Below are 13889 nucleotides of genomic sequence, written 5' to 3' on the forward strand. Positions count from 1 at the left end.
TGTCGTGGTTACCTAGTACAGTTATTTTGTAAATGTAAAGTTTTCAATCTAATTAAATATAGTTTTATACCGTTTCAAACGGGACTCTCCGTGCGTTTATTTTTTATTTATTGAATACAGAAAATAACGCAAAACTATTTCCCAAAGTTTCAAATATCTCGTTATAAGTCAGACATAAATAATTAAGAGTTTTGAATAAAATTAAGATACACTGAATTTTTAATTGAATACTTAACAGCATAGGCGATATAAATAATTCCAATTTAGTTTCAGAACTTTGAGCTAGGAGTTGATAACTTTTTTTTAAACAATGCTTTCTCGTTTTAAGTTGTTTAATGGTTAAACTTTAAGTGTGAATTTATTCCAACATTTTTCTCAAAGTTAAAAATTGGGTAATGACAGCTCGAATCCCAAGGAACTACATTTGAAGTAGACTCTCCTTTTTGAGGACAGATAAGTACTCTATCGCTGAATGTCGCGGAATGTTACTATTGTTTTTGCAAAAGCTGAAAAAATACCCCAATGTTATTTTTCCTCAAAGGATTCAAAGAATTTTTCCTCTACAAAAAGCGGTCAATGAAACAAATTCTTTTAACTGTTTTTTTATGTGTACGTACTCCCCTATTGTATACTTCCCACCCCAACTGTGGGGTACCTATTAATACCTAGTGGTGCAGTTCGTCCAGTAGTTCCAGTACGGATTGATGAAGGCGAATGGCCTGTACTTTTGTAAAATACTCACTTCAGTGTAATTAAATTAGGGTTTACCTTAAGAGGCGTCACCAGCGGTGTCTCAGGCGCCACGTTCTTTTTGGTAGAGCTTGATCCGGAGTTGCCTGAAAAAAATATTCAATTATTCATACGTTCATATTATGAAAGTTCGTACCTTGCATGAGTTACGAGGTTTTTATAATAAAAGTGTATTTGACTTTGATCGTGAGATACTTTAAAGCAGCGGGCGGAAAGTTAGTTAACAAAATAAAACGTTAGCAAATAATATAAATCTTCACTGGAATGTTTGCGTATGCATATTTGAATAGCAGAGAAGCGCTTCCTCGCGGTTCTTAACTTGAAATATTCATAATATTTTCTTTTTACCCACTTCCGCTTCCACTCATCCGCGTTCCAAAAATGTCTGAGACTTATTTGCTACTAATGAGAAGAAAGAAGGCATAAAGAAACTTGGTTACTATTGGCAGTATTTATGCCTTACTTGTAAACCCTCTTAAATATGCTTGTGATCCCAACAATAGTCGAGCGGCGGGATTCGAACACGCGTTCCTCGGATCACGAGTCTGCCAGTCCGATCCCTTCACCGTTCGGCTATCGTGGCTTCAATCAAAGTATTATTTGTATATTAAAAGGTACATGTTAACAGTGTATGGATGTCCAGGGTATACAATAAACCGCACACCAGTGGGTTCATGCAGGAATTGGAGACGGCCGTGGCGAACAGCAAGTCTTGCACGCGGAGCGCTCAATATTTAAGACTGGTTGTGTACCAGATTATTTAAGAGCCTCACGCACGCACCTATAGTGTCCGAGGCTGAAGTAGACCGGCAGCAGGTGTTCTTGAGGAACCGTCGCACGGCGCCGCGGATGTCCAAGGTATAGGAGCCGTACACCAGCGGGTTCATGCAGGAGTTGGAAACGGCCATGGCGAACAGCAGATCTTGCACTCGCACTGACACGCGCGTTGCGGACGGACGGTCTATCATGTACCTGGAACAATAGTGGAAATTAATATGGTTCATCATCATTTAGTCTCCACTGCAGAAGCATGATGATGTTTGATTTACCAGAGGCAAATAGAAAATTTGCCCTACACTTTACGGCTGCCAAATTAGTCGGGGAAGCAGAGCTTAAGTTTTTTTTGTTGTCTGACATGAAAAGGGAAGATTTTTAATATGTGTGTTAGAAAAATAATGAGGACATCGATTCAGCATTATTAGCGTAGACGAATAGAAGAATCCATAATTAATAACCAAACAAATCATTACATGTTCTAGTTTAGGCCGTTTTAAATGACTCGTTTAGTTATAGGAAACGGTAATCTTTTGTGTTCATATGAAGAATGAAGCAAATACAAATCAAATCATTTATTTGCATACGAGGTGAGAGTGTCATTTACCGGATGTTTACACCGGTCCGGTAACATAACAGAACCGGGGCCGTTGGCCGAAAGGTTATTCCTTTACCGGCGTAAGTTCTACATAAGCTGAGGTTGTGGACCGAAATCCTACCTCGATTAAAGCGTTGTCAATGGGGTCCAAAGCCTAGTCAACACTCTTAGAAATGAACACATATTCAATACGAATGTAAAGCCATTAAAACACAATTTAATGAGTTTCCTAATGTTTTCGTTTCCCTGAATCATTCTTTTGATTCTTGGGTCGTTATCAGCGCCCTGAAAACGATAAAGGGCCGGGACCCCTTATGGGGCTTTATCCTGAAGAATGTACCTACAGTTCATAAAGGAAGGCAGAATTGTTCCGGGAACCGATGAGGGTTTAATGAAGAACAATAAGGCATTTCATGTTCATTATTGGTTGAGACGAACAAATACCAAGTGCCTTAAGTACAAATCGTCGTTGCCTTATCTACTGAGATGCTACGACACCATGCTGAGTGGATACCTTTTCAGTATCATTGTAATTATCTACTCATTAAATAATGTTATGTATTGTTGTAAGTGTATTGTCGATGATACTGAATAAACATTTTTTCTTTCTTTCTTTCTTTAAATAAATGGTAATTATGTCTGTCATTGCAGACTATGACCTAATGTGCTATAATATGTCCGATATCTAATCACATTGCTCTAATTCTCTGTGGTTAGAACATCATTTATTTGCTATTTCAAAGCACGTGCCTACTTTGGTCTAATAGAGTTCATCTTATATTTAGTTAAGTATAAAATGAGTATATGAATATGTATAAAACTTGACAATAATTAACAAATTGAATCACGTTATCTACAAGACACGTGCCTGTGTTTCGGGGTTCAGCAGTCTTCAGGGGTGAAGGGGCGATGTACCCTTATATTAAAAAAAATATTGTATAAATTTTATGTGAACATTCCAAACTCTATTGAACACAACACAACACAATCACACAGTATTAATTATATTTAAACTTGTAAAACATTTGTAACTTATGGAATGTAACAAAATTATTGAGTATTGGAACCCATGACTTCTGATTACCCATGAGTTCCTAGTTGTGAATTACTTTATGATAAATAATTTCGCATACGAAATCACGCCTGACTATTCAATTGATTTAATTTTCCTTACGCCATTGCAGGGTAAATCCATTCAATATTATCGCATTGTGCACGGGATTCTTTTCGACATTTTCCTTGTGTATCGAAGATAGGTTATTTGAGACAACAATAATTGATGAGTTCTTGGTAAAAGTATAAGGTGATGGATCGGCAAGGAGTGGCGCCATTTTCACTAATTGCCTATACTTGAAGAACGTTCGACGCGTAGTTTGTTATTGGCAACTTTATTACCACAGTTGAATAGAATAGTAGGTAAATGAATTTAAAACTGGTATTTCAATGCACTGATTATGAGAATTTACTTGGCATATCATCACCTAGCCAAAAAGGTTTTTTCTTAAAATAATTATAAGCATGATGATTGTGAAAGGAAAATCGAACTCAGAAGGAATTTACTTGGCATCTTATCTCCTTACCAATAAACTTTATTTTAAAACGAATACAATCATGGTGATTGTGAAAGGGATCAAACGCAGCCTCTACCAAGTTTGATAAACCTGTATTGGTATTTGTAGAGATCTACTTTTGTTACTTTACTGTGGTTCTAACTGTTAGAATCTAACACCACTTCTAACACCACTTCCAACATAACTTGCACATCAAAGTAAAAATGTAAGTTTGAGTGTTGCCGAAGAACCTAATACTGTGGCAATACCTACACACACTTTTCTAACTAAATTATTAATTTTGGCAATTAATGGCTTTATTATTTACTAGATTTCCGCCCGCGGCTTCGCCCGCGTGGAATTTTGTATGCCACAGAAAAACTATCGCGCGCTTCCCTGTTTCAAAAACCGGGATAAAAACTATCCTATGTCCTTTCCCGGGACTCAATCGGTTCAGTGGTTTAGGCGTAAAAGCAAGACAGACAGATAGACAGACAGACAGAGTTACTTTCGCATTTATAATATTATTATAGAATAGTATAGATAATATTAATATAGATTTCACGACAAGAACTTAAAAATCCCAAAATGGTTCTCTACATTGCATTACTACTATAACTGTGAAATTAAAAAGTCCTCTGCTGGTTTTCCATTTCCTAGTGTTTATTATAAAGTAAATATACCATTTCCTAGTGTTTTATTATAAAGTAAAGTAAAAGTTTTACAGCGGTTCCCTTTACTGTAGGAAGCGGTTAAATAATCCACTGGGTGTTTACATAAGATACGGCTCAGGATGTTGACCAGACGGTCGGACCGTTAGAGGATGGTGGAAAGTCGAGATAATCTAAGCTAAACAGTAAGAATACCAAATAATATTAATAGGCAAATTCAAATTTTATATTGCTCCATGTTGGTGTATAACATGGGCAGTATCTACTTATAGATTTAGACGTTTTTTTTACGTTCAGCCTTAGAATAATTAATGTACTAGGGCACTATTTAAGTTGTGAGCCTCGACAACATAACGTGTTGTTAGACGATATCTGATACTTTTAATGAAAAGTTTGACATTTTTGACTACAATCTTATTAAAAACTTTTTATCATTTGAGCACGTTTTGTATTATTAACATTGAATTGAAAATTATCTTGACTACAAAACATGGAATTGACTTGCGGAAATTTTCGCGCTAAGATTTATTATGACTTTCGACGTGGTTAATCAATTTAAAACTGAAGCGGTCAGCTAAATTTCACATTTGGTGATAAAGATCTTTCCTTTACCATTGTAAAACGCTAGTTTAAGAAGTATAATATTGTATGTCATTGGCTCACCAGTGAACTTTGCGAAAGTCGTCCAAAATGACTACTAGTGGCGGAAAACATTGATGTTGTCAGAAAAATGGAAGAGAAACCTCGTCATGTGATATATCGTAGGATTGAGATAATCCTAGGCATTAATTCCACTAGCAGTAATAAAATATTGTATGACCATATTATGGTTAATACGTTTTTTTCTCGCTGGATGTCACTAAAATTTTTCAAACGCTCAATAGGTTGCTTGTGTCGTTTAGTCCTTGGAAATGTTTGATAAATATGTTTAAAAAGCTTTAAAAGCCGTTTTAAAAATTGTGACAGTTGGCGAATTAAGGATCTATGCATAATGATCCTGAAAATAAACAGCTATCGACTATGGAGGTGTTTTAAGATGAACCAATTCCAACAAAAGTCCCATACGCTCGGAACACTTTGAAACTTACGGTCGCCTATTTTCCAAAATATCCGATTATATGACAGAAACGTCACTAGAGAAATTTAGAATGGTTAATTCTTAATAGTAAACAGCCACTTTTTTTCCAAAAGTTTTCAGTTTAATAAGGGAAACTGACCAGCATAGTCGAATCGCCATTCGTGACGAAAATGTGAGCTTTTACACGTCTCGTCAAACAACTGACTATTTGAACACTCAAAATATGAAATAAACAGGTCCAACGCTACAAAATTCTTGCTTGGAATCTAAACACTTTTTTTGGTACCCATATATTAAAATTAAATGCGTGAACAGCGATTTATGTAGCCAGAAGCAACTGTCGGTGCGGTCAAAAACCATGCATTGGAGGTGCCTCAAGCCGAGTGGAAAAAATGCTATGAAAGTGTTTCAGACACATTAAAAATTACATAAATCATGAAAGACAATACCAATAAACGCAATCAATACCATTTTAATAATAAACTACTTTGTTTTCATAGTTAGGCTCACAACTTAAATAGTGCCCCACGTATGTTTGTAATTGTAATACGCATAATCTGCTAAAAGGATTTGGAAGATGTTGTTGCGTGTACTCGTGCATCAGAATATGTAAGTTTTATAGGCTTCTTTTCCTTGTAATCAAAGCGAAGGAAGTCGTGATAAAAAGAGGAAATTAATAAGCCAAATAATAACAAAGTGCCCATTTCTATGTGATAATATATTTTTTACATTATAAATTTTCCCGATAACAGAATACCTAAGGCTCTTGGCCTTTACTTATTTATAACAATTTATTTAAAACTACCACACGGTTTTGTTATGGTGCCTTGCTTTTCTCTCTAGAGTTTTCTTGCCTTGTCTCCTAAATAGTTTTATATCTGGCACTTAGCCAGAAGGATATCTTAGACTTGTCATGCTCACTAAAATGTCTCTGGGGTAGTGGCGTGTGAGGCGGGTCGTTACATTCCCTATAATATGGTCGAGTGAAGCGATGGCTGGTTCTCACGTCATGTCTGTGAACAGGCGCTGCCTTCGGGGACTGGTCAAGGAAAGATATACCTGACATAAAATATATATGTATCAAAACGCAACAATTAACCTAGAAATTAGCACGGCACTAAATAAATAAATAAATAAATAAATATATTCAAAACTGCCACGCGGTCTCGTGCTAGATGGGCGTCTTAAAGGCCACCTTCTATCAACGGGAGCGCGTGGTAAGTAACTTGCTTCTGAATGTATTGTAACTTCCTACTTTTTTATATTTTTAAGCCGGCAGACAGTGGTGACTGAGTTTGTTGCGGCGCTTCTTCTCAGCACTTGCCAAATGTTTGTCTCGAAGCGCTGGTAGGGCAAAAAAATAATGAGACATGTATAGGCTCCTTAAGAGCATTTGACGATTTGCAAGAACTAATTTAATTAGTCTAAACAAATAAAGAAAATTTTGATTTTGATACTGGAATTGATTCCAGATTAGTAAACAATTCGTACTGAGTTATCCTAGTTCAGAAGTGTCTTCCAGTAAACATAGGATGGGTGCCACGATACATATTTATCAAGGCATTTTGTCGATTTTAAACCATAAGCCCATACATTTGTCTTCTAAAATCTTCGAGAAGATTTATCACGACGCATCCTAGCCCGGCAGATTGAGCTAATTCGAGCCAGTCTAAGAACTTGTTAGTTTTCCGGCCGGAACTGCCATTAAGTGAACGCCTACGGCCCGGATACGGTTTCTGTCGAAACAAGCGAAGGCGAAGTGGGAAGTGGGAACGAACTCCTTTTAATGTCAATAGATATAAGTAATTAGGGACAAGTGGTAACCCATATTTTGGTATGACGTTCTGTTAAAGAAAATTGAGCTGCCGAAAAGTAGGATCATGTTAATATCTGGGGGCACGGCAGTGCCCCCGCCAAGTCGAGCGCGAAGTAAACACTGCCGTACCATCCTTTACTGGAACCATTTCGCCGCATTTTCAGGCCTCTATTTGAGAACCTCTGGATGAGACCAGAACACAGAAATTTTCGTCATCTAGTAAGCTATAATCACATACTTGAAATCCAAAATTTCAAGTCTGTAGGTCATTTAGTTCCGAAGTTAAGCGAAAGAAAAGTTTCGCATTTACGACACTCACTCACTCACTGATGATCATCAAAATAGAACTAGTACTTCCCATAAACTCAGAGAGCTGAAATTTGGTACAGAGTTAGGGTTTAATGGCCACATAAAGGGAAAACTATAAAAACTAGGAAATTGAATCTGGAGTAACACCACATTCATAATCAATACTACTCCGGCACCGTGGTGTTCGCCTGTATCGCTCACCGCTAGATGGCGCTAGCACTAGCAAGCGCAATTTGCATTTCGTTGATTTCGTTTATTATATTGTAAGGTTCGCTAAGGTTATGTTATTAAAACAATTCTGATTCGTTGTCCATTTTAAAGGTCGTTGAGTTTATTTGTGTTTAATATCGTAAAAAAATATCGATAAAACGACGAAGTTAAATAATTTTGCCACGTTCTACAAAAAGAAATGAAATCCCACCAAAAACATTCTGTAAAAAACTAGCCAAGTCTCGATGGAGCTGCTTGTTTATCTCTAAAAAGTAATGAAATCTAGACAAAATCGTGCCAAGTCTATGGTTCCTTACTGCGATTTCTTTATTATTATAGTTAATGTTGTGTGACTTGGCCGTTGAACAATCTTTATTAAGATAATCATACATAAGTATTATAAATACGCAGCTTTACTAAACCTACAATTGACTGGCTATTGTTGAATCAACGTTTTCCAAGTGGAAATTTTCCATCGTCAATGGGTAGCGGTTCTGGCAACAGATTGGTGCAATGGTGTCATGGAGCACCTGGTTTTGTCACCCTTCAACGGCCAAGTCACACAACATTAACTATAATAATAAAGAAATCACAGTAAGGAACCATAGACTTGGCACGATTTTGTCTAGATTTCATTACTTTTTAGAGATAAACAAGCAGCTCCATCGAGACTTGGCTAGTTTTTTACAGAATGTTTTTGGTGGGATCTGTATTAACATGATCCTACTTTTCGGCAGCTCAATTTTCTTTGCGATATAGAGAAGTATACAAAGTAAAAGAGAATTAAAAAAAAATGAAGCAATATCAAAATAACAGTCTCGTCCCAAAATTAGTCAAGCCTTAACGAGTTTCAAATTGGTCCAAACTGGAAGCGTAGGTGCCTACCAATTTTTACTTCGTACATTTGGAAGAAGAGTTAGTATTCTTAGAAATCAGGAGTGGAATTCTTTAAAAAAAACAAAACTTACAAACCGTTATTTATTAATTTTACTTAAAACAAAAATCACAATTTACACAACCAAAAATAACAATTTCCTTGATCAGAGAAACAGAATCAACTTATTTTACGTAACGCCTAGTATGCCTAACTATGAACTAAAACACTTCACCACCGATGTGCACGCTCCGAACGCTCGAAAAATAGTGCGCGCGCGGCGGCTTGGCACTCCTTTTATAAGCGGTCAGGCGGGTAGTTCGATCGCCTATAGGGGCGATTGCTTATACGGCCTCTCCTGACATAGTGTCGTCCTCGACACGAGCTTCATGTGTGACGGTTCGGCGCCGTCTAGATGTTCCAGTCTTCGTCCAGTAGGGGCATTGATGGTCCGGGCAAGCCGCTGGGACCAGCAACGTCAACAGCTTCGAGGTCTGGGTCTGCGTCCAAGGAAGGCATGGACAGACCAACCCCTGAAGGTGGCGTGCCGTCCAGTAGCGGCATTGATGGTCCGGGTAAGCCGCTGGGACCAGCAATGTCAGCAGCTTCGAGGTCTGGGTCTGCATCCAAGGAAGGCATGGGCAGACCAGCCCTCGAAGACGACGTGCTAACCTGAGGCTCACTTTCTTCTAGGTTTTCGTCTGAAAGCGGGATTAGGTTAATAATAATCTAGTCTAGTCTAGATTTCACACATTCAGTCTTACACATCAATCTCTCATCATCTCTCAATCAATTCAAAATTCATCTATCACACATTCTTACACCTAATCACACATACATCTCTCATTAAATAGTAACAGAGACGTCTCATAAAATGCATATCAAACCAATCCTAGGCCTTTACGGAACTTCAGTCAGATGACATCTGTAGCGTCGGTCGGTAAACCAACGCGCGGTGAACTGCTCTCATTATGTTGCACTGCCTTGCGTGATGCAACATGTAGATACCTGAAACTGAATAGGTTGACGCCAAGGCGAAGTACGCCTGAAGTCTATTACGGAACGCCAAGGCTACGTGGCCTGAAGTTCCTCTAACGAACGCCAAGACAACGTGTCTGTAGTTCAACGAACGCCAAGACAACGTGTCTGTAGTTCAATGAACGCCAGGGCAATTTGCCCGAAGTTCAGCTATAGAACGCCAAGGCATCTCTGCCTGAAGTTCAGCTATAGAACGCCAAGGCATCTCTGCCTGAAGTTCAGCTATGGAACGCCAAGGCATCTGCCTGAAGTTCAGCTATAGAACGCCAAGGCATCTGCCTGAAGTTCCCATAACGGACGCCAAGGCTACCAGCCTGAAGTCCTGAACAATGAACGCCAAGGCTTTAGTAAGCCTGAAGTTCAAGTAAAAAGAAAAACTCGTACATACCCTCGAAAAAGGCCGCACATGACTCCGGGCACCACTCGCCGCGCCAGGGCACCATGTACTGTGCCGCTGCTTGCGTGGTCTTCCCATAACTGCCACTGAGCAACTTGAGCTCGTACCGTCCATTCGGTAAAACCTTCATGACTCGATAAGGGCCTCGCATCCCCGGATCGAGTTTTCCTGTGGACTGGGAGTACTTGATGACGAACACCAGGTCATCGACTTTAAACTGGCGAGGTGGGCGCCTAAGTCGGTTAGCATATTCGTCTTGTCGTTGTTTGTTGGCAGCCATCAGCTCGCTAGCCCGGCTCCGGCAAAGCTCACGCCACGCTTCTCTGTTAGGGTTGGTACCCTCAACAGCAACGTCACGAACCAGGTTTTGGATAAGTGGCGTGGTTCCATCGGTGCCAATCATCAAGTTTAAGGGCGAAGCCTGGGTAGTTTTCTGCTTGGTAACGTTGACAACCAATTGCAGCTTCCACAAGGTTTCGGACCAGGAGGAGGCTTTGTGGTTCACCTCAATCCGCAGCATGTTAAGAATGGTGCGGATGTATCGTTCCGCCTGACCGTTCGCGTGGTGCATTTCCGGTGTAATGTAGTGCAAATCACTGCCTAACTCGGTTATCCAGGTCACAAATTCTCCGGACTCAAACATTCGTCCCCTATCGGTAACAATCAACTTTGGGACTCCAAATAACGATACCGCTTGCATAAAAGCCCGTTTAAGCTCACCGACGTCTTGGCGGTAGATTGGGTATAACAGGCAAAATTTAGTGGAGGCATCCACTATAACCAAAATGAACTTGTACCCATTAGACACAGGGAGAGGACCCAAAGCGTCCACGTGAATCGTATGGAAAGGGGAATCGGGTTTTTCCCAAGACGTTATGCTCTGATTTGGGGATCTCGGTACTCGTTTCTTGGAGATGCATACTAAACAGTGCGCTACGTATTTGTTTACGAACTGTCGGAGTCCCGGGAACCAGAAATGTTTAAGGATCAAGTCGAGAGTTTTGTCGGCATTAATATGCCCATGTTCGTCGTGAAATATTCTTAAAAGACTGAGCCTGTGCCCCTTGGGAATATAACATAGCAGACGAGCATCTTCGCCAACAGGAGAGTATTTGTAATACAAGAGGTCATTTTGCGTAACGTAACGTGTCGAGTCTAATTCGCCATCCCGCAACTGTTGTATCAACCCCTGTGTCTCATTATCCGCGGATTGTGCTATCTGAGCCCAATTACGCGGTCTTGAGACTTGGTTTGCTACAACAACTGAGGGGTTGCGGCTGAGGTAGTCGGCGTGTGGCATCATAATTCCCTTTCGATAGTCGATTGAAAAATTAAAATCTTGGAGGTAAATCCACCAACGCGCGACACGTGGCAGCAAGTCCTTTTTGCGCTCGGTGGCCTTCAAGGCATTACAGTCGGTAACTACTTTAAACTTTAGACCCACGAGGTAGTGTCGGAAGTGCTGCAGTGCCTTGACGACCGCCAGCGTTTCTAACTCGTATGAGTGGTATTTACTCTCGGCACCTTGAGTTGCCTTACTGAAGTATGCTACCACGTGCTTGCTACCGTCGCTGTGTGTTTGTAACAGGACCGCGCCATACCCGACGCTGCTCGCGTCCGTATGGACTTCAGTTGGTAACTGAGGATCGAAGACTGCAAGGACAGGTTTGTTAGTAAGGATGGTAATCAACGTCTGACGGACATTTTCCTGATCTGGGCCCCACTTAAACTCGACATCTTTTTTGGTCAAACGGGCAACACATGCAGTTAGTGAGGCATAGTTTTTAATGTAACGACGGAAGTACCCTGCGAGCCCCAGAAACTGGCGTACTTGTCGTACGTTTTGAGGAACAGGCGAGTTCGCAAGGGCCTCGACCTTTCGTGGACTCGGCCTAACCTGACCCTGACTCACTACTCTCCCAAGATATTCGACCTCTGTTGCCAGAAACGTACACTTCCGCAGATTTATGGAAAATCCAGCGGCAGTGAGCGTCTGCAGAACCTCTTTCAGAAGAGAAATACCCTCGGAGACGGTGGAGCTCATAATCAGTACGTCATCAACATAGACTAGCACTTGACCTGCCTCCACAAAGCGTTGCAAGGTCTTGTTGATGATGCGTTGATACACAATAGGTGAGTTCGTCAATCCGTAAGGCATTTTGACATATTCATAGTGCCCTTCCGGCGTAACGAACCCAGTGAGATGGATTGACTGCTCATTTATCGGTATCTGGTGAAAACCGGTGGCCATGTCTAGGCTGGTGAAGTATTTATAGTTCCCCAGCCGATCAATATGGTCATCGATCAGGGGTAGAGGATACCGATCCTTGAGCGTCAATCGATTCAATGCCCTGAAGTCAACGCACAGACGGTCCGAACCATCCTTTTTCTTTACGAGTATGATCGGACTCGCATACTCAGATTTGGATTCTCTGATGATTCCTTTGTCCAAGAGATCGTCGATTATTTGGCGAACTCGAAGCTTTTCATCGTAGGAAAGTTTATAAGGTCGGTAGACAACCGGCGCGGAGCTTGTCAATTTTATTTCCATCTCACCCGTATTGACCGTGGTGGTGGCGGTACCAGCGATGAAAAACTCCGAGAACTCTCTTATTACTCCCATTAAGGAGTCGTAATCGTTTCCCGTGAGCGGCGTGTTAATTTCGGGAGATGGTTGACTCTGAACCGCGTTAACTTGGACTGAGGAGTCGTCAGACCTTGCCAAAAACTGTCTGTCTTTCGTGCGAATATACACGATGCCGTCACGATTAAGTATATCCGTTCCTACAATTATGGGCGCGTTCATGCATGAAGAAGGAACTACGATTAAGTCTGCTTCGATTGAGACTTGACTAAACTCAAGAGTAACGGTCACGTACGAGTTAGCTATTATCTCCTTGTCGCTGACACCTTTTAAAACGCAATGAGTAGGTTTGGGTTGGCAGGAAAGGTATCTCAACACGTCGGATGAAATGAGTGACACGTTAAGCGCACCACTATCAATAATGGTATCCATGGGTATGCCATCGACTACAGCCACGACAACATCACTGGTACTTGAACATTTCAAATCGTTCTCCGCACAAAGGTTGACATTTCGTTCATTTCGTGGTTGAGAACGATTTTTGGCAAAACAACTGTCCTCGAGGTGACCTGACTTCTTACAAAAAGTACAAGTGATGCCGCCAGCAGCGGCCGAAGTGGAGGGCCTCTCCGTATTACGTTTCGCGTGACAGTGACGGCTGATATGACCCTTCCGGCCACATGTAAAGCACTTTTGCTCGTTTCGATTTAGAATAGGTTGGGATGGGCGCTTGCTTGACGTAGAAGCTTGAGCTTCAGGCCTAGTTCGAGTCGGTTTGGTGTAAATTGACAAAAACGATACTATTGTCTCAGGGTTCAAGTTAGCGTTTGCCGCGGCTGCTCTTATTTGGGGGTTATCAATACCACGAATCACTATCAAGGTCATAAGGTCATCACTTAAACCGTTAACTATCCGTAAACGCAATATCGTACGGCGCGCGTATTCTGCGTAAGTTACGTATCTATCCGACGTTGTATTCATCGCCTCAAACAGTATATTGGCGTAGTCCAATTTACGTGGACATAACGGCTTAAATTCGCGCTTAAAATGTGACCAGGTGCGCTCAGTGGTGACCCACTCGTTTAACCAAATCTTTGCGTCACCCTTGAGGCACGATCCAACACGCGAAAGACACTCGTGATCGCTCCAACCATTAGTCTCCTGGGCACGATCAACCTCTTCGCACCACACATCTATGTTGTGAATAGAGGGATCAAAATTTGAAATAAAATAGTTTTGT

General features: G+C 40.8%; 2 protein-coding genes across 2 annotated transcripts in view; one reads left to right on the plus strand and one right to left on the minus strand.

Moving 5' to 3' along the window:
- Positions 1–13889, plus strand: part of LOC135079223 (uncharacterized) — a 369397-nt gene that overhangs the window by 41043 nt on the left and 314465 nt on the right. The gene's annotated exons all lie outside the window — the stretch shown is intronic.
- Positions 1–13889, minus strand: part of LOC135079220 (adipokinetic hormone/corazonin-related peptide receptor variant I-like) — a 196105-nt gene that overhangs the window by 1690 nt on the left and 180526 nt on the right. Inside the window, exons 7-8 of the mRNA XM_063973808.1 lie at positions 1532–1722; positions 769–836 (exon numbers count right to left, since the gene is read on the minus strand). Coding sequence (XP_063829878.1) covers positions 769–836; positions 1532–1722 — 259 coding nt within the window. The remainder of the gene's footprint in view (positions 1–768; positions 837–1531; positions 1723–13889) is intronic.

Source organism: Ostrinia nubilalis, chromosome 16 (genome assembly GCF_963855985.1).
Source record: "Ostrinia nubilalis chromosome 16, ilOstNubi1.1, whole genome shotgun sequence".
NCBI lineage: Eukaryota > Metazoa > Arthropoda > Insecta > Lepidoptera > Crambidae > Ostrinia > Ostrinia nubilalis.